At 42.1% G+C, this 23,759-nt stretch overlaps 1 protein-coding gene across 2 annotated transcripts in view; it reads right to left on the bottom strand.

Moving 5' to 3' along the window:
• The window catches only part of PIP5K1B (phosphatidylinositol-4-phosphate 5-kinase type 1 beta), a 116,233-nt gene that overhangs the window by 61,448 nt on the left and 31,026 nt on the right, over nucleotides 1–23,759 (bottom strand). For both annotated transcript variants that reach the window (XM_019555158.1, XM_019555159.1), the window contains 3 exons: nucleotides 22,442–22,559; nucleotides 18,133–18,285; nucleotides 15,712–16,011 (listed from right to left, as the gene is read on the bottom strand). In XM_019555158.1, the coding sequence (XP_019410703.1) occupies nucleotides 15,712–16,011; nucleotides 18,133–18,285; nucleotides 22,442–22,559 (571 nt within the window). The remainder of the gene's footprint in view (nucleotides 1–15,711; nucleotides 16,012–18,132; nucleotides 18,286–22,441; nucleotides 22,560–23,759) is intronic.

Genomic DNA, 23,759 nt, shown 5'->3' with positions numbered 1-23,759 from the left:
CTTTTTCCTGCCTTACCATGGAATTAATGAAACGTTAATTATCATGCTACTTACTGCTCTGTTGTTCTTTACCAGAAGTTATAAATACTGTATTTACTTGAATCTAAGATAACCCCAAATTTAAGTCAATTTCCTAATAGTTAGATTTGATATATGTGAAAAAAAAAAAAATTGTTATAATTTTCCAGGTATAGAATCTAATTATTGTGGGTGTGTCTTGAATTCGTAGATGCTAGGGTCAGAAGGGACCTTAACAGATCATGGAGTCTGATCCCCTGCCTGGGCAGGAAAGAGCGCTAGGCTCATATGACCCCAGTCAGATGCCTACCCAGACTTGTCTTAAAGACCTCCAAGAGAGGGGAGAGCACCACCTCCTTTGGAAGCCCACTCCAAATTTTGGCCACCATCATCATGAAGAAGTTCTTCCTAGTGACTAGCCTAAATCTGCTCTCTGTCAGTTTGTGACCATTGTGCCTTGTTACCCCAAGAGGCACCCTGGTGAACAGAGCATCTCCGACACCTTGCTGTGCCCCCCCACAATGAATTTGGGTGGCCACAAGATCACCTCTCAGCCTTCCCTTGCAGAAGCTGAAGAGATCTAGGTCCCTCAGTCTCTCCTCACAGGACTTGGCCTGTAAACCCTTAACCACTGGGTGGCCCTCCTCTGGATTCGCTCAAGTCTATCAACATCCTTCTTGAAGAGCAGCGCACAGAACTGGATGCAATGCCTCAGAAAGGGGAAGTATCACCTCCTTGGTTCTATTTATCATGCATCTGCTGATGCATGATAAAGTGTGGCTAGCTTTGCTGATGATTTCATCACACTGATGACTCATGTTCATCTTGGAGTCCACTATGATGCTAAGATCCTTTCTACTTCTGTGCTGCTGAGAAGGTCATTCCCCAGCCAGTAGGCGTGCTGCACATTTTTACGCCCTAGGTGTAGCACTCTGCACTTGTCCTTGTTGTACTGCATCCTACTGTTCTCTGCCCACTTTTTCTAACCTGTCCAGGTCTACCTGTAGTCATTCCCTACCCTCTGGAGTGTGCACTTCACCCCACAATTTAGTATTATGTGCAAACTTAGACAGAGTTTGCTTCACGCCAACATCCAAGTCACAGATGAAGACATTGAAGAGTACAAGTCCAAGGACTGAACCCTGCGGGACCCCACTACCCACCTCCTTCCAGGTTGATGCCAAGCCATCTACAACCACTCTCCAGGTGCGACCCCCCAAGTCAATTTGCCACCCATTGGACCGTGTAAGCATCTAAGTCACAGCCTCTTAATTTATTTATGAGAATGGGATGAGATACTGTATCAAAGGCCTTCCAAAAATCCAGGAAAATGACATCCACCTTTACTCCTGCATCTAAGCATTTTGTGACCTGGTCATAAAATGAAACCAGATTAGTCAAGCATAATCTACCTACTACATATCCATGCTGGTTGACCTGCTGCATTATTTTTCCTACTGGACTCCCACAAATATGATCCCTAATAATCTTTTCAAAGACATTTTCAAGGATGGAGGTAAGACTGACTGGCCTATAATTACTCAGATCCTACTTCCTCCTGTCCTTGAAAATAGGGACTACACTGGCCCTTTTCCAGTCCCCTGGGACCTGACCCGAGTGCCATGAGCACTCAAACAGCCATGCCAGTGGTTCTGCTATGACACTGGCCAATTCCTTCAGTACTCTCACAGGCAGCTCAATTGATGCATCAGCTGAACTGATCCTCCAGCCCCACTGCTACAGCAGGGAAAGCCTCTTGTGCTTGTATACCCACTTCCTGTCACAACGCTTCTCCTGTTTTATAGTAGCCCTCATTGTTGTTTTCATAATATGTTCTCCTTCACAGTTCAGCAAATAAAAAAAACCCATCCTCCAAAAAAAGAAAGAAAAACAACTCAAAAAACAACCCTCCCCACCCCCCGAAATCTGACACAGGTCACTATATCAGCCCACAAAGTTTGTGCTCTCTCTATATCTTATTTAGTTAGCCCGAAGTTAGTCAGGAGGCAGGGTAAATATGCATCTTTATAGACTAACACAGCTAACTACCTCTGTTTACTCATGTTCAGTCAAATTCCCAGAGGTGCTTAAAAATGACCAGTTAACATACAGGATGTATATATATGAAACAGAACAAAGATTTCCATTAAAGGAAAAAAAAAAAATCAAAAAAAAAAAAATCAAGGGTTTGAAAACAGTTCAATGTTTTCAGAATTTAAGTTTCTTTGTTCATGCTAAATCAACATGCTTTGGTGGGTAATAGGATTAAAAACAATTTGAAAAAGCCCAAGGGTCTGCAATTATTTATTTTTAATAAACATCTATGTAACCAAAACACTGTTAGATTTAGTAGACTTTCTTTGATGAACAGTTACCATTGTATCACCTACTCTCTGCACTTTGAAGGACTGACAAGGAGACATGAAAGATAATATGTGGTCTAAGGCAGTGCTTCTCAAAGTGGTGGTCCGTGGACTGCTGCTGGTCCGCGAGCCACTGGTTGCCAGTCCGCAGTGAGTTGCCAGGAAAGAAAAATATATTTTCAGAGGCAAAACACTGATATGTCATAGCGCCACAGTTTGTACGTTCCAACACTCCAGGTGATGTCACATTGTGCAAGGTGAGGAAAAAGAAAGAAACAGCTGGTCGCGCATTTGTGTAGCGCTGTTACATGCAGTTGCTGCCACTGGCTGAACCAGGCACCGGTCCCTGGCCCACTGGAAAAAACATTGCCGGTCTGCCACATCAGATAGTTTGAGGTGAACTGGTCTAAGGCATTGGACTTGGAATTTCATCAGTTTAAACATACTGACTTATTTCAATCAAAATAAATCTGATTTTCAGTTAAATTTATGCCTCTTTAATTTAAAAATGCACAGTTCAAATTATCTTAAGTGTCTGCATTATATCGTTTTAGTGATTTTTTCATATTTAGACCTGCATTTCGTCTACGTATATAATATCATACTAAAAAGCTTCTGCATTTTCTAGCCAGTTCCAAAACAAAGAAATTTCTATTAAATTTTATGAAAAATGTAATCATTTCTTTGGATATCAGAGAATATGTTCTGTGCTTTAATAATGTATTTACTTGGAAGTAAGAGGTGGTCAACCCCCTCCCCACCCCAGTCAGCATGGGGGAAAAGTTCCCTATGTTAAATTCACAAACAAAGTGGAGAGAGGAGGCAGGCAGCTGGGTTAGGGCAAGAGTCAGACCCACAAAATCCCCCTGACCTCTGCAGCTCCTGCCACCCCCTCTTCCCCCAGCTCCCCTTACTGTTAGGTACAGCTCATCACCAGCTCAGGCAGGATACCCTCCCCAGCACAGAGCACAAAGAAACTCCATCTCCTATTGGGCCAATCAGTGATGCTGCTGCATGGCCCAGCAAAAGCCGAACTTCCATGTGCTGTGCTCCAGGGAGGGAATATAACCCTAGCAGCATCTGACACTAAAGGGGCAGATGGTGGGGAGGGGGGAAGAGGCAGAAACTGTGGGGAGGTAGGCAGTGCAGGTGCCACATGATCCCCACAGCCACCCCCCCACCCAGCCATTACTTTCCCTACTATAGCACGGGGGTGGGGGATGAATTCAAAACAACCCCCCAATAATTAGATTCTATACCTAGAAAATTATAACAAATTTAGAAATTTTCTATATACAGAATCTAATTATTGGGGGATTGTCTTCAAATTTGGGCTCGCCTTAGAGTCAAGTAAATACAGTAATTTGTAACTTTGTAAAGAACAATGGAGCAGCTAGCAGCATGATAATTAAGAATGAAACAAAGAAATTTAGTTCAAACGGTTAAAGATATCAGATACATTCTGCATTTAACAAGAAAAGAAATGCTACTACATTGGTTACTAACCACCAGTAAATAAGGCATACTTCAAAACAAACAATTATAAGGCTATATTAATGCCCAGAAAAGGAACAAATAGAATCAGGTGAAGCATTTATTTCGGTACAGTATAACATCATAAATCCAGATATCAAAAGTCCGGAATTCTTGAGAATCTAGCATTTTTTTAAAAATACATTATATTGGGTGGTAGCGGCAGCCAGTCCCAGAGCAGTGGAGGGGGAAGCCTGCATGTGGCAGCTGCCACTGCCATCTACCACCCCATGTCGCCGCTCTACATGTGGCCGCTGGAACAGCTCCCCCCTCCCCCCCCAACTCCATGACTGGCTGCTGGTTCGGTTTCAAAAATCTAGAATTTTAACATTTCCAGCACATGCTCGGTCCTGAGCACGCTGCATTTATGAGGTTATACTGTACTATATGCTGGATTTTTTCTAGCTATAATGATATTACTCACACCAGAAATGTTGATTTTTCACACACACACACCCCTTGCAAAGTAAGGAAGTACATTTTCTATTTTGAGCACTACATCATAATCTCAAGAAAAACTGTAGCCTGAAAAAGTTGTGCCAATGCAATTTTTAGACTGTATACCTCCAAATACCATCACAAAAAGCACAGTATATACAAGGTAAAACAAAACATCAGCTTAAAATCTAGTCATCAGTAGTTTATCACATCTGCTTTAGCGTGCAGATAGACGTGACAACTTTTCCCAGATCTGGTCACAGAAAATGATCTATAGTCGTGACCAACCACAAGTGCACAGCTGCAGACCGCTTCAAAAATGGCCTATCGGGTTAAAATCTGAACCATTGTTGCAAGAGGGATCAAATGAATACGTTTCAAAACAGCGTCTTTTGTAACTTTTGTCTGCCTGCCTGCCAGCCTGTCACTGTTTTCAAAATGGAAGGGGGGAAAGGAAGGCACCAGCGGGGGTTCAGTGCGTAGGTTTTTTCAGCCCCTGCTGGAGAGGGGTGAATATATTGGAGCTGTACCCTCCTCTAGGTGGGCAACCCCTTGAATGAGCTTCCTTTGTTCCCTTTCCCCACTCCCATTCTGAAAACCTTGCTGCCTTGCAGGGAGGAGGGATCATTGCTAGGGGAAAGCAGCTGTAGGCTTGCAGCCAGCAACTAGATTCCCCTCTTCCCATGGAACCAACAGTGAACTTCTGGTTTGGTTGGGGTGATCGTTGCAATCCTTCCTGAAAAACGTTCTCAGTTACAGTTGGGAGCTGCACTTCTGTCTACAACACTAGGATCTTATGAAGATCCAGGACTCCCCTGGGCTATCAAGTCCAGTCTCCTACAAATGAAGATGCCACAGAAGCTATTTCATAAACTGGCCAAACACATCTTAAAATCAGATTTCTGTCTCCACCACTGCATACACCAGGGGTGAGGAAAATACAGCCTGCAGGCTGCATTGAGCCCACCAGGCACTTTCATCAGGCCCACAGTGCCCTGGAACAAACTGTGTCCTACCCAGCCCTTCCACCCATGAGGGTGGGAGCTAGGTGCCTACACCCACCCACAACATACCCTATTATGCCTCACTCCCACCTTTACAGGCAGAAGGGCTGCCCCGCTAGCATGGGGATGGGCTGCTGCTGCAGGACTTCGAGTCCCAGTACGTCGGGGCAACAGGTAGGGAAGCAGGGGATGGGGTGGGCTGCAGCTGGGTGGGAACAGAGCTAGAGGCTGGCTGCAGTGCAGAACCCTTGCCCAGGGGGGGAAGCAGTAGCATGGAGCTCGGGTGGGCAAGGTGTAGGTGTGAGGAGTATGGGGACCCTTCCTACACTCTCCTCTCATGGTGCACAGCCCTGGCCGGCAGCAGGGGGGCATCAGCGGCAGAGGGTGCTTCGCTTGGCATTAGTCCCTGGCTCCAGCCAGCACTGCAAGGAGCGAAGCCCTCACTGGGCTGTTCGTCTCCCAGTGCTCCCTGCACTTGAAGGGCATGGGAGGGAAGCCCCAGGCACTGGAGTGGGCTGGGGTGGGAAAAGCAGCCAGCTCCAGCACCTGGGGCTTCCCTCCTGTGCCCCACAAGTGCGGGGAGTGCTGGGGAAACAAATGACCCTGTAGGGGCTGCACTCCTCGCTATGATGTGCAGCGCTGGCCACTGCCAGGCACCAGCACCCCCACCTGCTGCTCCGCCATGGGGCAATTGTCGGGCAGGGTTCCCACACCCCTCCCACATGCCACACACAGGCATAGACACTCTCTCTGCTCGGCAGGGGCTGCACTCCGAACTGCGGTGCAGAGCTGGCCAGAGCCATGCACCAATGCCCTCACCTGCCGTTGTGCCATGGGAGGAGTGGGGGGGGGGGTTCCCACACCCCAAAAAACAGACACAGACCCCCCCCTATTCCCCCAGTGTTGCCTGCATTGGCTGCAGGAGAGAACAATGTGTTCCAGAGCCATACAGCCACACCCCACAAATGGCACACACCCCTCCAGCATCCCTTATGCACCCCCAGACAGCCACACCCCTCACAAACTCCCCCCCACACACCACACCAAAGACCCCACCATACACATACACACTCCACCACACACGCACACACACACGCACCCCCAACCACACCCCCCACAATATAAAATACTAAGACTTTATTTCTGAGTTATTATGCAATCACCTCTATATACAGTACACAAACACAAATCATGACAACAATATTTTTTGTAATAAAATTAAAATACGTTATAGTAGGTGTTTGACTTTTAGTGTATGTTTTTTTTGGTCCTAAGATGGCAACTACTTCCCTCCCAAAAGGAGCATTTCCGGGGGGCAAGAGGAGGGACTTCTGGTGCCAAAGGTCAGGGGGTGGGACTTTTGGTCCCAAGATGGCAGCCAGGAGGCAGGGCACCTGTTAAGGGGCAGGGCTACCCATGAGGCCCTTGACAGCTCACCAAACCTAATTAAGCAGCCTTCTGCCTGAAATAATTGCCTGCCGCTGGCATATGCTGTTCCAGAACCTTACTACTTTAATGGATAGGAACCTGTTAAATCCAGCTTTAATTCTAACCTCTTTATTCTAGGCCAGTTTATAACCATTTTTTTCTTGTTCCAATATTATCCTTTCACTTAAAGGAGCTGCTGTCATTCCCTGTTGTTTATTCCCTGATATACTGATTAGAAAGCAATCGTATCCCTTTATAGCCTTTGTTCTGATAAATCAATTGGCCAAGTGTTTAGTCTCATATGATAGGCTCTCCCATCTCCAGATCATCTCAGCAGCCCTTCTCTATCCCTATTCCAATGTGAATTAATAAATGAGTGACCAGAATTGCACTGAGTAGTTCTGCTGGGGTCTTACCAGAGCCTTGCAGAGTGGCATTAATTCTTCCCTATATCTACTGAAAATACTTCACAGCTGACTAGGATCACATTTACTTTTTCCACACAGACATCTCAGAATCATCCAAGACTGATCCTTGAGAAATTCCACTGGAAACCTCCCTCTATACCAGTGGTGCTCAATGTTTTGGTCCCAGGGGCCAAAAAATAGTACTGCTCTGCAGGCTGGATTGGACCTTGCACATCAGGATCCTGGCCCTGGGATTCAACATGTTAAGACTGGAGCCTGAGCCCCACAGTGCCTCCACGCAACCCATCATGCTGAATCAGGGCCCCGTGTTGCCACCCAGACCAATGTTGCCCGGAGGCAAGATGACCTGGCACAGGGGTTCAGCACTGCTGCTCTATACTGACGCCTTCCCCTTCAACCATGCCAATTACTATGATCTCACTGTAAGCCAGTTCCTCTACTAATCTCATTTCCCATATGGCAATATACCAAATACTAGGCCTGTGCGAATAGGGAAGTATTAAGATTCAGATTCGGAGGACAGTAATTCAATTCGGAGCTTCAGATCACTATCCTGAATTGATTCGGCTGAATCAGCTTCGGAAGACTTGGTGATTCAGATCGGCTAGGGAGAGGCAGGCACTGCCAGGCAGCTCATCTGGCTATGCCTGCCTCTCACCAGGCAGGGGCAGCCATGGAAGAAGCCCCCATGGCTACCCTGCTGAGCCCCAGCCTAGTCCCAGGACTTAAAAAAAGTCCCGCACTCACTGGCTGCAGCAGGGGCTGTGGGGCCTCCTGGCAGAGCCCCCCCCACCACAGCCCATGCTCCCCAATCTGTACCCCTCCCAGCCCTGCCCCCAATGGCTGCCCCAGAATCCTGACAATTTAAAAAAAAAAAAGCCCTGCACCCACTGGCAGTAGCAATGGGGATTGGGGACTCGTGGCAGAACACCCCCCCCATGCAGCATGGATTGTCCCCCTTTATCACCTGGAACCCACATAGCAGCTGCCCCATGGTACAGGTGCAGTGTGGCTTGGCAGGGTGTTGTGCACTGTCTGGGAGGTGGGGTCACTTTTTTTTTTTTTTTTTTTTTTTTTTTTTTTTTTTTTTTTTTTTTTGAAGTGCCAGAGGCTGGGCCAGGGAGAGGATAGGGCTGGGCAGCAGAGCCATGGGGGCTTGTCCCGCGGCTCCTCTGGCTGTGCCTGCCTCTGCCCCAGCGGGGGAAGCTGCAGAAGCTATGCCCTGCTACTGTTTACCCCCTTCTGCCTGGAATGAGCCCTGCCTGCATCCTGCCCGAACCGCCCTGGCAGGTCAAGCAGCAGCAAGGCAGAGCCCCCACTCCCAGCACTGCTACACCCGCATCCCACACCCCTCTGCCCACTCCCAGCAGCTCATCTCAGCTCCAATTCCTTCCTCCCCCACACCCCTTCCCTTCTCCCTCCCCCAACCCCAACAGACTTGCCATCTGGAGGCAGCTGCCTGTTTAGTTTATGGCTGAATCTCCGAATTGGCCAAACATTTTGTGAATCAATTCAGATGCTTCGAATCAATTAGGAGCTTTTACTTAGTCTCCCAGTTTGATTCGGAGTCAGAGATTCAGTCCCTGAAATCAGGCCGAATCTCCTCCAAATCAAATCAGCTACCGAAGCTTCACATAGCCCTAACCAAATACTTTACTGAAATACACATAAATAAGATCAACTTTATTCCCTTTGTCTAGATAAGCAGGTAAGTTATCATGTGATCAGATCAGTAAGGTGTAATCCATCTTTGCTAACGCCTGGCTTATTTTATTCTATTTTCTATTTACTTTCATGTCATTATTAATTATACTTTCCCCCTTATTTTTCCTTTAAAATTTGTTCTCAAACCTTGCACTTTATGGAGGTCAGCTTAATGGGCCTGCACTGACAAAATCATTCTTTTCTCCTCACTCTGTATATATAGGTACTACATAGCCACATGCACTTGGCACTGTGGTCAGGCTATTTAGCTTGCAGTGATAGTTTGGCATGCCTGAGAATACTCTTGCCAAGCATGATATGTTTGAGGTATAGACATGGCTTCTGACTAGTCCTTATAACACCTCACTGCAGGAGAAACATAGACAGAGCATATGGTCTAATCAGCCATGCCAAGACCTGGCAAAGTGCCAAACTATTTGAGACAAGTGTGTCTAACTAACTTTGTGTCCCAGGCTGGATCTGCACCGTGGCACTCCTTGCAGGCCAGCACCAGCCCAGGTCATGCAGCAGCGGCAGTTCCAGCTTCTGCTGCACACCCTATGCCAGAGCAGAAGCTGCTGCTGCCACTACATGCCTTGTGCTATGCCAGCAGCTCTAGCTCTGGCACAGGGCATACAGTGGTGGCTAGCATGGGGCAGTGACAGGGATGGCAGCCAAACAGGGCTGCAGCAGTAACAATGGGCAAAGTATGTGGAGGGTGAACAGGGATGTATCAACCCTTGCTTACCCTCCTGCCACTGACTGTCATGCCCCCCCAGGCACACTTCACAACTTATGGTAGCTAGCTGTTAGCATAGCAGGCCGGACTCAGCAGTTCTCTGGATCAGATCTGGTCCATGGACCATATGTTTGACACCCCTGGTTTAAGACATTGCTCACAAAGGTTCACAAGAGTACCGCAAAAAATGCAATTCTGACTTAGTTAAGCCAGACACTCAGGCTGGGGACTTTGACTGGGGTGTGCCAATGCTCCTGTTGAGGCCAAAGATGGAGGTTCCTGGCCAGGGGGTTTAGCTCCTCCACTCAGGGTCAGACTGATCACCAGATTTAGGGTCAGGAAGGAATTTTACCCTAGTCAGATCTGTATGGACTATGGCGCTTTTTGCTTTTCTTTGTAGTAGGGACATGGCCCAGGATCTCCTGAGCATATATTGACAGCATTTCAGAGAAGCAGGACATTGGCTGCTGCAGTTCCCCTGCTTTACTTGTGGCAGGTTAAGGTGTTAGGTTTGTGCTGTGCCGGGGTTGACAGTAGTTTTATGTAGAGTTTAGACTATGGTTTGTATGGGATGGTTCGGAAAGGGATGATCCTGCCTCGGGCAGGGGCTGGACTAGATGACGTCTGGAGGTCCCTTCCAACCCAACTTCTCTATGATTCTCTATGATAATGCAGATAGAAACAAGAAAGGGATAAGAAAGAGAAGAGACAGACTAGAGGACTCACAAAGTAGCGAGTGACAAAATAAATGTAAGCAGCATAACATTCTTGGTAGTATTCTCTATTTAAGCCGATGCTTGTAAAAATGGAAGTGTCATCTGCTTGCTTGTCTCTAACTTAGTCAAATCAACAATCAGAATCAGCATAACAAAGGCTCAACAGTGTCACAGTGGATTGTAAGATGCGCTGGGAGTGACTGCCATGATGAAAGGGCTCATTACTTTCTGTCCATCCCTTCTCCTGCAGTTAGTATCATGTAAGAAAGTAAACGGCAGGCAAACTTATCTTCTCACTATTTTGTCCATTGATTTCAGCCCATCAAATTTGGTTCACTTCACTTATTTCTAGTCCCACAATTCCCCTCTTGGAAGACATGATCTCAAAAAGTCTTTGGGTTCTTTTCATTTGGATGAATTTGTTTTTGTTTTTTTTAAACTTTCTGCACCTTTTATAAAGAATGTTAAGTAACACGCGGAGTGGAACTTTTGTTACCTTGCATAACTTAAAGTATAGGCTTCTATAAAACACAATTGACAAAACTAAGTTTTCTGGTTGAAAAAGCAAGAACCTACTATATTTTGTTTATCAAAATTCATGAGCATGGCTGATATGCACACACAAAGAAAAAAGGTAATATAGCAGGTTAAGATAGTAAACATATAAAAAGCATGTTTAAATAGAAATATCATATACACAAAATGCAGACAAGATAACATTCCCACTTAAATAAAGAGATGACAGCCTAAGTACTACAGTATCCAAAACTTGTTCACTTATTAGTGTTCCACGATTTATAGAACAAGAAATTGGATATCACACAGCTGAATTTAATTAAATACCTTAATTTTTTTTTAATTATTAGATTTCAAGCCTCTGTGTAGCTTATACATTTCCCAACTTAACAATTTAATTGTGGACCTTTATTAACAGAAGTGAAATAAAGTTTACTGAAAAATTGGTGCATCATATGCAAAGGAGACACGATTTCAGTAGGCTGGCTAAAAATTCTGGCAGATATTTATCACATATGCTTTAAGAGTATTTAGACATCACTTTCCTTTTTTCCTTTTCTTTAAGATGAACAAAGTCCTCAAGCTATACAAAGAGTTTTTGTGATGTCTCAGAATATTTTTTAAAAGAAAGTATAATATTTGGCGTATGTTGTCAGTTGGAGTCCACTCAAACACAGCTTTCAACCTTAATTCTTTTTTTTTTTTTTAAACAATTAAGTGATTTTTTTGGGAACATGTGCAGGAATCATGTCTGGTACAAAATCAGCCTCTACACAATCCATGCAAGAACCCTGCTGGGTGCATACACTGCCTCAGCGTTTATACTGCTAAAGATTCTCAGCACACTTTTTCCTTCTGACTGTTTAAATTCTAATGAAAACACAGTGTTTGACCTCATTCTTCCATCACTTGGCACAAAACCATTTCTAAGTATGGGCATTTTTCCACAGACATTCTTTTAGTAATTATGTGATTATACAAGCGCTAATAAGAACACCTACTACCCAATATAACAATTGACAGAAGAAACCCACAACAACAAACTAAGGGTACATTCATGCACTGTTGATGGGAATTCTTTCAAAGCCATCAGGTCTAGCACTCTGATTCCCACAATATATGGTGCTTTTCTTAAAGCCCCAGCTCCTAAATTATTGGAACTGCACAAAAAACTTGACTTCTATTAATTATTAGCCTTTACGACTGACAAAAAGTTTGAAAGCACAATCCAAGTGAACCCCTAAAGGTTCAAGGAAAAAAACAACCCCTCAGAAAGCAAATAAAAACAGACATTATTTTTAAAACCTTCATGGCTTTTAAAGACAACCCCACAATTTTCAGGGGTGTGAGGGTGGGTACCAAATTCAAAATTTTGAGCAACTAAGGTCATTGCTGTTTCCTGAAAGTTCCTCTGATAATATTGACGTGCTGACTTTCTCCCACACCAGCATCCACGGCAAAAACAGTGACCCCATTCCCATTCAAGAGCAGGGCATACAAACACCACATAAGTATGAGCAATAGATGGTCATAAGACAGTGGCCCAACCCTAAAAAACATCAATAGGGTGCTCAAGGGTTTTTTGTCTGGTCTTCTAGCCCTTCTCAGCAACCCATTTCCCATGTTAGGTCCTACAAACATGATCCAGTGATATGCACAGAAATTTTTATAAAAAGGAATCCTTATTAGCCTTTTTTCCATTCCCAACATCCTTAAATTGAACCTAGGTTCAAAAACTTAAAGTAATGATCAGATGAAACAGGGTTTTACATGGTTACATGAAAACTAGGGGTGTACAAACTGTATTCAATTCAGATTAGGCCCAAATTGGAGACAGTGATTCAATTAATTGATTCAGATCACTGTCCTGATTTGATTCGACTGAATCTGAAGATTCAATGCCAATTCAGAGGATCAGCGATTGGGCCATAGACACAAATTTAAATGTTTTTTCTACACACCTCGAGGTACCAGGCATGACTTGTGAATGCTGTAATGCTGGGGAAGATGGAGCATTGGACAGGAGCAGAGGGGGGAGCCTCTGCATGCTTGGCAGCAAACTCAGAAGTAGACTGGAAGTACTTCTGGTCCACTGCCAAGTGCACAGGGGACTTCCCCCCCCCACACACACACTCCCCCAGCTTGGCAATCAGTCACAGGGGGACACTGGGTGCCCCCCCAGACCCAGGAGGCACTAGTCACTGAGCCGGGGAGGGGAGAGGGCAGGTGAGGGCCCCTCTCCCCTGTGCTCCCCAGTGGACCCAGAAGCAGACTGGAAGTGCTTCTGGTCCACTCTCAGGTCCACTGCTGAGTGCACTAGGGACTCCCTCGTGCTCCCATGGGATGCTCCATCTGCCCCAGCATATCAGCAATCGCGAGCCACCTGGTACCTTGAAGTATGTAGAAAAAAAACATTTAAAGCTATGTCTATGTCCTAATCATCAAACCTCTTCGAATCTCTCTGAATCAATTCAGAGGGTTCGTATTCGATTCAGAGAGATTAAAGGCTCTCCCAATTCGATTTGGATTCAGAGATCTGGCCACTGAATCAGGCCGAATCTCCACCAAATCGAATCAGCAACTGAAGCTTCACACAACCATAATGAAATCCTCTAATTGATCCATTACTTGTGAAAAATGCACATAAACCAAACTCCTATTTATTTGCAAACACTGCCACCTCCTCCTACTCACTCAGATGCATTGCTGGGTAGTACAGAAGAGCTAAACTTCAGATGTGATATTAATTCCTCTCCCCCGCCCTCTCAAAACATATCAGGGTTCTTCTACATGCTTTGTTTCTATATGCAACTTGAAATTTTGTGAAGAAGTATAAAAATTAAGCCTTATGTTATGTCACATAATACTATAGCCCCAGCCACATCATACCCCCTCACTCTTACACTGCTAAACAGCAATTGAATCCTGTGATTGCTTATTACAATAGGCTAGATCAGTGGTTTATGAAGTGTGAGTATGCATACAGGGAGCAATAGGGAGGAGGAAAACATCTGGTGAGTAAAAATGGAGGAGAGTGCAGACATACTTTAATTGCTCTCTAGAGACTTAATTTTGTTTGAAAAATACAACTGCTTAGGTGTTAGGACTATAAACGTAAGCCTGGTTAACATGATATGAATGCAATGAGTGCATTAGTGTCTGCCTGAGTTTGCAGAGCCTCAAAGTACTTGCAGAAGCACATCTTTCAAAACTTTGGGAAACTCTGGACTTGTTCAAGACAGCCCCTCAACCCGTATTTTAGTTTTCCTTGTTATCCTTCCCATGAATAAGGAGAGACTATATTTTGTTTTGCAGTGAGTGGTTAAACAGAAATTGCATGCAAATATATGGGATTCATTAGAAGGTACACCTACAAAAGTGATAATCTTGGTTACATTAGCAGCCAAAGACAAGCTTCTTTTCCTTCTATAACAGCAGTGATCTTAAACCACCCCCCCAAACTTTAGGATCTGTTCACATTACATGTTAAATCATATTGTAAAAAATATATATATGTTAAAAAATACATGCCAAGGGTATCCTGTTCTTTCAAATAGTTCAGATTAAAACACTTTATCCACTATAATCAAATAATTGTTCACTGTTCTTATTTTTAGTATAGTTCAATCTAATTTTATCTCTTTCAAATTGTTTACCATTTTCCGTGTCAGATTCCGTCCCCCTTTGGGGGGGTTTTGATTGTATAATTAACCTTTTGACAACTGAGAGCACAAGACTGCCTGGATTTCCAGATGCGGCACACTGATGCATTCTGCATTCTCAGTGATGGCAGGAGCTCAGGACATGTGCCCTGCGATGCTAAGGAACAATGCCCTGCATTGGATAAACATCTTACATGGAGCATGCAGCTGATTGTTAGATCACCCGGCTTTACATACAAAGCACAAGCCATTGCAGACGCCCACATTTGTTAAACAAAAGACAGTATTCATGGACAACTACAAGGCATGACAGTACTGTAGTACACATGCTAGTAGGACAACAGACTGGTGTACTCTTATCCCACTCACGTATCTGTTTCCCTATTGAACATATGGGTTTCCTATAAAACTGACTTTTCTTCTACAGTCTGTCTTGCAGGCCCCCCAGATGCCTTGAAGCTTCATCCCATTCCCCCTGGTTTTCTCTGGTGCTCTGTCAGGCTGTCCTATTTAACAGCAAATACCTCTACTGCAAGGGACTGAGTGTGGCTCTCCCTAAAATCACTAATCCCATTCCCTGAGCTAGTAAGAATGCTTTCCTAAAAAGCAACCGGGCAGACATTCTTATTCTTCCTTCAAAGCTTCCTCATATTTTGCTCTCTACCTTGACAGCATGAGAACCAGGAACTATGCTCCAAAATTAAGCTTGAAACAGGTGTCACAAGGCCTTTATTTATTTTACCACCTTCTGTCAGCCAATTCTGGGACTTACTTACCAAGCAACATACAGTGTGGATATGCTTGCATATCTTCATCTGTGGCAAGAACACAATTCTACTTGCTATGCCTCACTGCACAATACAAATAAAATCCCTAATTACAAAACTGAAGCCCTAATCCTACTTGTATTGCCTTCCAACAAGCTGCTTTAGGTGATGGATTCTTAGTTTTACACAACAAAAGTCTCAGCAGCTGGAGATAGAATACTGTTCTATCCACTGCAACTGAAATTTGTATTTTTTTTGTAAATTTAATTGTACATGGTAGCTATAACAGGTTAAGTGACTTAAGAGTCCAATTTTGCTTTCTGTTATGCTGCTGATCTAGATTAACAAATATGAATCTAGCTGTTTAAATACAATTTTTATAAAACTGTACTTACTCTGCAATCCCTCTGTAGTGTCTTCATCAGTGCACTGTATGTGTCAGAGTCAAAGTATAGTCCCTCATGCATATCTTGCAAGAAATCCAAGTCTTTAAATGTGGGGCTGGACTTTTCCCTCTCTTTTCTTGATGCTCTCCGTTTGTATGTTGAGCCTTTCAAGTCATATGTGAAATGCATTTTCATTGCTCGAGGCAAAACGTTGTTCATCACAACAATTCTAATGTTAATGCCCCCTGACTGAACACAGTATAGTCCATAAAATTTTGGCAACAGAGTCCTTGGATTCTGGTTCAGATTCTAAAAGAAAATAGATATTAGATTTTTACATTAACATCCACATTTCTCGGAGTTGCACATTGAAACTTTAAAGAGGAGATGCATTATTTTGTATTTTAGGTAATTTTCCTGACCAGTCAATTTGCTTCAGTCATCATGAATCAAACTTGAGAAATCTCATGCAAGTCAAGTGACAAGACTGTTCTAGTGAAAGCAGAGCATTTGACAGAACCATTGTGGCCAAAAACAGGGCAGAGCCCAAGGCATTGTCAAAAGTCTTGACAATCACAAGGGGAGAACGGAACTACAAAGGAAAAAACATATTCTATTGCTCCCAGCAGGTTTTTAATCCCTGACACCACCATATTTCCTCCTCAGGATTACTTTAAGGCAAAAACAGAATCGCTCAACTTTGTACCACATAAAGGCATGTTGCCCTCTTGCATCTGATGCATTTAAATTGGGCCAAGAGCACAACAGAAACATAATTTTGACTGTATTCAGCCTTGATGTGCCCTCATGAGAGAATGTTGGGCCAAGTCTAGAGAAGAACCAAAACAAGGCTGGGTAACATTTGAGCAGTGGCAGATCAAGTTAACAAAGCTCAATCTACAGGCCAATGCCTAACGCTATTAATTTCCTATGCTGCCATGTGGCACCTCATACCATGGATACCCCCACTGCCAAATGCTGCTGAATCACCCCCACCACAAATGCAGCCACCATCACAGCTCCATAGGCTGGATACAATCTCTTCACAGACCACATCTGGCTTGCAGACTGTCAACTCCTGGACTAAAACCTGTATCTACAAGGGATGCTTAAGCAAGGGACACTACAGGCTTTGCATGAAACAGGACCATTTCACCTCTGGCTTAGGTTTTGCAAAACAGACTAACTGCCAATTTTGGCCACATTCATTATAGTTCAGGTTGTCATCCATAGAGCACAAGTCCATCATATCCCTACTATAACATCATAATATTAAAAAAAAAAAAAAAAATCAAAGTATATTTAACATTCTAAATTCAACCAAAGCCAAGGATGAAGTAGAAAAAATGAAAAAAGAAAGCAAGACCATCCTTATACATGCCAGTATCATATTGCCATTAAAAATTATAGAAGGGAAAATTATTTGCATTGCGAGTCTGATATAGGAAAAAGTTCCCGTTTACAATGAAGACAAGACAGTCCGTCCATTTAAAAAAAAACAACTTTGGTCATGCAATCATATCAGATACATTTTATTTTGGTTAATATTTGTGTGCGTTTAAGTTGGTAGTAGGCATGCTCACAAATAACAAGGATTTTATTTTGCTTTACAATGTGTATAATGGTCAACTCAGATAATTTTGATTAACAACAAAGAAAAAGTGGGGCCCAAACCTGTTCCTTCTGATGCCATGAATGACTGAAATACCAGCAGCATTCTGAGCTCAGCAATGACACTGGGAAATAATTATTTTAAGATTCCAAGACACAAGGAAACCATTCCAAAGTAGTTTAAAAAGAGGAGATAGAGAGAGGAATATACATCTGTTCATTATAGTCGTAATAGTATGAGGCTCTGTGCACTATATAAGTTTGCCTCCCACATGGGGAACTCAGCAGCTCTGAGGAAGGAAAGGCTTTTTGAAAATTTGGTTCAATTTACTTCCAATGGTCAATTTTTTCACCTCACTGACTACCAATGCACACAGTCCAGTTAATGTAAACCCCAAAATAGGCCTTGTTAAAAGCAAGTATAAAAAAAATGTTATGAATAGAATTTCTCTCCCCCCAACATGACATCATTGCACTAATGCCTGAGAAAAGTAGATAAAAAGTAGTCAAGAAAGCGAAGCCGACTGATTTGGTTTCTCTCCCTATTCTGACTGCCATGCAAAAGGTAAGCAAGCAAATGGAGAAAAAAAAATTTATATTTTAATACTAATTCATTAAGAACAAAGACAGGGATTATTTTATATGATTTGCACTTCGATATTGTCTCTTTAAAGCATTTCGAATACAAGCTTAATTTACTTTAGTTCTTCCTGGTGGACGTAAGGCTAAAAAATTATTAAAATTAGAGGAAGATGAATGAAGTTGTAGTTTAGAAATAAAATTTGTGACTTCAGAAGTTAACCATCATCAGTTACTTACCATATAGTAACCCGGTAGCAACTTCTGAAGAAACTCAGCTTCTTTGTGTTGAACAGTTTTGATGATGAACTCATCGTCGCTAGTTACAAAGAATAAGGACCCACTGGCACCAGGATTGGATAATTCTATCAAAGGTTCACTGCAGACTGAATACTGTAAAAAAAAATAACAAAATAAAGAGAGAGAGAGAGAGAAAATGGGATTTTCTGCCAATGCAGGTATGTTTTCAAAATAAACTTACAAGTAATAATAATTGATACAGGCAGGGATGGGAGCCATATGGCTCCTGCTTCCCGACTCCCAAGCTCGCATGGCTCCTGCATAAGAATAAATGTGTGTGGGAACCATTCACTAGTTGAGACTTGGCAGGGCACAGGCATGTTCCATTAGGCTATGACAGCCACTATGCTGTGCTAAGGAAGTATTAGAAGAAGGTACTAGCTATGCTACCAAAAATGCTACCAAGAGCTTTCCCACACCAGGGGAAATTTCAACCAGTCAGTTGCAGCCAGACTCTGGCCACTTTGTCCCCTGAGTGGCACAAAATACCTGGAAAATGGGGATAGCATTGGGCCCAGATTTGAGCATATTTGGAATTTCTGAATCCCAAGCCCTGAGATGATATTAGAGATGAAATCTTTGTTTACGGGCCATTTCTTTGGGGAAAAAAAGAAAAAAAAAAAGCACATATTAACAGAATTTAGGCATAGAATAAAAATTTCTAACTCCGTCTCATGTAGGCACAAGTCCTCTTTTGAAAGACTGAACTGAATACTAACTCTAATATGAACTTTAATGTCATCTCCTTATTACATGTTTGCTTAAGATACAGATGTGGTAAACCAGAGTTCAAAAGATGGAATAAAAATTGGGCTGCGAAGGATCATTATCTAGAATGTATTTACTTATACAGGCCTTCTCCCTCAAGATCAAGTATTGTAATTTGCATTTATTAAAGAAACACAGAAGACGGTACTCTGCTAATGGAATCAGGTGTCCTACAGGAGAAAATAGAAGAGCTATGTATTTATAAAATGAACCTTAATTTATATTTCACGTGTCATTTATATAAAACACTTAGTATCCATCTCTTCTCTCCAAACCCCAAAATGGGATAATTCATTTCTATTAACCTTAAGAGCTAGTTTAAAATATGATAACAAAAAACCTTCATCAAGAATATCTTTTCCTCTATTTAAAACTGCAGGTGTAGTTAATACCAACAATTTCGTACACTCTGAAATTACAGCACACAGCCACTAGGTAAGAGAGAGTCCCTAAAACAAAACTATACTTAAAACAATAACTGTAGTTTAAAAATGATTTGAACAACAGGGAATAAATAATATAAGTAGCAGCATGCTTCCTGTCTTTTTACAGCTGAAAGAACAACCGTTCTTCACCAGGAATATCAAGCCAAGTGGATGAGAAGGGCTTAGCTTCACAGTAAGAAACACTCTCGAGCTGAAACCTGGTTTTACTGAAGCAGAATATTGCCATAGATTCCAAGGATTTGGTTATCTGGACCTGGGTAGTAGGTATTGCTAAGGCACATATATTGTGGAATCTCCATCCTTGGAAAATATCAAAAGTAGGTGAGACAGACACTTGACTAGTATGGTTAAGTCAGGGATGATCCTGCTTTAAGCAGACGGCTGGACTAGGAGACCTTCCAAAGTTTCTTTCAGCCCTACTACTCTGATTTTGAGAATAAGGAGCAGAAAATAAACATAGGGAAAAAAAAAGAAAAGAAAATGTAGTTTAAAAGTGAACTTTGCTCCTAGCTGAAATGTTTAGTGTGGCACACATTTTGCACATAGCACACAAATTAACTAGTATGACAATTTGAGGTACATTATACTATTGGCTCTCAATTCAAGCAAATCTTTACAGCAGGTTCAATACACATTTCTCACTCATCTTACCAGAACACACAGCTTGAGTAATATCTTTTATTGCTTTTTTTTTAAAATAATCTGTTTGACATTTTAAAATATGGAACTTACATTATTGTAAAATACAGAAATGGGTCATGGGCAAAGCTATAAATTAAGATTTGAGGATTTTACTCATGGAGGGGAAAAGAAGAAGGAATCTGATTTTTATCTTTGCTTTAGTTTTTTAAATATATCCCTGATCAATGAAGCTATACTCAACCAAAACAACACCCAGCTTTTGTCCAAGACTTAAAGAAACCAGCTGAGTAGCTTGTGATCAACAAGGTGCCCTACCTAATGTCAACATTCTGTATACTCTCCAATCACCATTTATTTGAACAAGCTGTTCAAATGTATTTATTCCCATCATCCTCCTTCCTGCAGTGCTTCCCCGCTGTACCTTTTGGAGAAAGGCAAAGCTACAACACAGCTGTGCTCTGCCAAGGGAAATTAACAATATAAATCCACTTAGTGGTGTTGAGATATTATTTTTCCTTTGATTTCTCTCTCCATTTTTTTTTTTCCCTTTAATTTTTTTTTAAAATCGGGAACCAGGACAATCCCACTGCACCTTGTTCATACACTGCAACCTGAAAAAGCAAGTACTTAAAATACCAGAATTTGGAATCACGCCCTGTATGAAAGACAAGGACAGAACCAAGAGGTTTTCTATGGGGAACTCATATTTAAAATGTCAACAGAACCAACTTCTAAAAAGTAACTCCCTAAGCAGCAAAAAAAGTTAGCAGCAGTGCTAGAAACCATGCCACTGTACACATGGCCATCCCACATCTGCCATTCCAGCTGAAAGGATAAAAGAACACCTAGAGGTTACATGCCTGCGGCCTAGCTTTGATCAGAAAGTTTGAAAAACAAAAAAAAAAACTGTTCGAATCTAGATGCAGGCAAATGCCTCAGGATTTTCCTGCAGTGGAAATGAATTTGACCCTTTATATTCATAAATTTCTGTTTGCACAAAATGTATCTAACTGAACCCAAGGGGAGGAGAACCGAAAATAAGGTATTAGCTGCACCTTGAGGCAGAACTGAAAATAAGGCATTACCTGCACAGGGAGTTGCCTTAGTTTTCCCAAGACCTAGCCATCCATGGCAATAACTGAAGTGGTACAAATGCCTACCAAGCAAAGCGTTTGTAAGCCACAGTATACACTGGTGCAATTTACTCCCACTTGAAACTACGTTCAGCTGCACTTCTACAAGCTGCAAATTGTGAGAGCTTTGCCCACCTACATTTTGCATTTCCCTGCAACTTGTACAAATAATCCAATGGAAAGTTGTTTTCAAATAAACGTATTGCCCTGCAGTGTTGGTAATGCCATAACACTGGGGTAAATGCATGAATGCCAGATACTCATGCGGATTTCTAATAAAAGTAAAACCAACCTAGCAAATGTGGTGGTCAAAAAGGAGAGAAATGTATCACGTGATACAAATGGATAGATATGATCCAGTAATATTTTGATTCTAGTAAATCATTTTACCTTTTCTATAATTTATCTAGTGGCTTAACTTGCTAAAGAAACAACCCACACACTTTTCAAAAAAACACTTTAAAGCACAAGCAGCAAAAAACTACTGAGTTTCTCTGCTTTTGGTGGAGCTACTCCGAGAAAACTTGAAAAACATGATCTTGCTCTCTCAAAACAATGAATGGAAAAGAAACTCTACACTAGACCCCTTTCCATTTCCTTTTCCAGTTGAATCTTGGTCCAGTCCTTCACTGCCAAAGTCAAAGACCCTTCTTGCCCAACAGCAAAGTTGTTATATTTTTGTGTCTGTGCGTATGTAAGCACATGCGAAAGAGATTGCCATTTATTAAGTCTGGAAATCAGAATCTCAGAGAATGGAACAGAAAAACAATCTCTACAAGCACATCATTTTTCTCAGGTCGTCTTTTTCCAGGTCAAGGTCAGAACATTTGTAGGCAAACAGTTTCCCGATTAAGTGAATAAATAAAGCAATTAACACACCAGAGCTCTCAATTAGAATTCAATCAGCAAAATTCACACGAGTATTTCAACCTAATTATAACATTCTGTCAAAATAATGACCTGAATGAGCAGTAATACTCTGATTAATTAACATGGTAGGTTGTATAGCAATCAACTGAAAGCTGAAGAATTAAACGTTTTGATAAATGTTATGCATTGCATGCACATACACGCGCACACACACACGTTCACAATTCCCCCCCCTTCCCCCAACACCACACAAACATACATGATACAAAGCCTAGAAAGCTTTTTATATCCCTTAGGGCATCATTAATGCCATCTTCCTCAGTTGTTATGGAACAAGTATTTACATTACAATTATTCATAGCTCAGAGGAAAACTTTAATTTTTTTTTACCAAATAATCATCCGGCTTGATACCAAAAAGTTCTCTGAAGTACCGAAAGGCAAGAGGAGCATAGGTCTTAAATCTGAAGTCAGGATAATGATGAGCAGGGGTGAGATTGCTTCCTTCACTGAAGTGAAAAGACAAAAAACAGCAAATATCATCAAATTTTCAGTTATTTCTTTTGGCAGCCAGTTCTTCGTTAAATGTCACGCACCATAATCATATAAGAGTCCTAACAAAAAAGGCAGGGAAAGAAGTCAGAAATGTGGGTTCAGACATCTATGCCATTGCTAATCTATGGAATCTAATGCTCACCAGAACATCTCTTCCCACTCACCAGAAATAACAAGCCAAGTGCCAAGGGTTTGGAACAGGCTCACTGCAGAAGCAGTACAGTCATCTACACTGGCGACCTTCAAAAAATGTCTTGATGCCCATCTTGATGGGATCATTTGAACCCAGCAGTCTTTTCTGCCCATGTGCAGGGCAGCGCTGGACCTGTAAGGTCCCTTCCTGCCCCTAACAACTATGAAACTATTTTTTTCCATCAAACACTTCTTCTGTTGATTAAAGGTACTGTTTATCAATGCTTCAGCTTTCAAAGTCTTTTTGTTACTCTCCCCCGTTAAATTGATTAAGTGACTACTGTAGGCTCTCTCCATACTACAATTTTTTATTAATTTTTTAGTTTCCAAGCAGTTACTGGCATACTTGGCTCTATACATGATTTTGTGCTTGTAGGGCAAATGGTAAAAACAACCATCAAATCAACCAGACAATTATAACATGCCTTGATTAATTCATAAAAGAGGCAGGTTAAGGTAGGGTGGTCCATGCTAGCAAGGAACTAGACTCTTTGACTCAGGGGGACCCCTTTAATCCTATATTCCTGTAACACCTTTATATGACTATTTCAGCCATAAAATATGCATCTACGATTTACCTCTTTTTACACTTTTCCAGTTATATATAAAACAACAATATTTTAATACCTAGTTATAAATGTGCACATAAAAACAAGATAAGAAAATATTTTACCTTACATTATATTACTATGACTGAAACAGATGACCTAAAATACATTAACGATAGCCAATCTGACTACTTAGTGCTTATACACTACATTATATTACATAAAATAATATATTAGAAGTATACTGTGATGGAACAAATCCATCAACTCATTTAAGGAAAAATGAGAAACTGCATATAAAGTATAAAACAAGTTTTCAAGGCCTACACAAATCTCAATGCTAAAGACTCTCCAGCAGGACCTAATGGGACAAAAAGAAGCGAGGAAAGTTTAGGCTGGAAACACTACACCAGG

The sequence above is a fragment of the Crocodylus porosus genome, unplaced genomic scaffold (genome assembly GCF_001723895.1).
Source record: "Crocodylus porosus isolate Cpor-Errol unplaced genomic scaffold, CroPor_comp1, whole genome shotgun sequence".
In the NCBI taxonomy this organism is placed as follows: domain Eukaryota; kingdom Metazoa; phylum Chordata; order Crocodylia; family Crocodylidae; genus Crocodylus; species Crocodylus porosus.
This window is presented reverse-complemented; position numbering and strand designations above follow the sequence as displayed.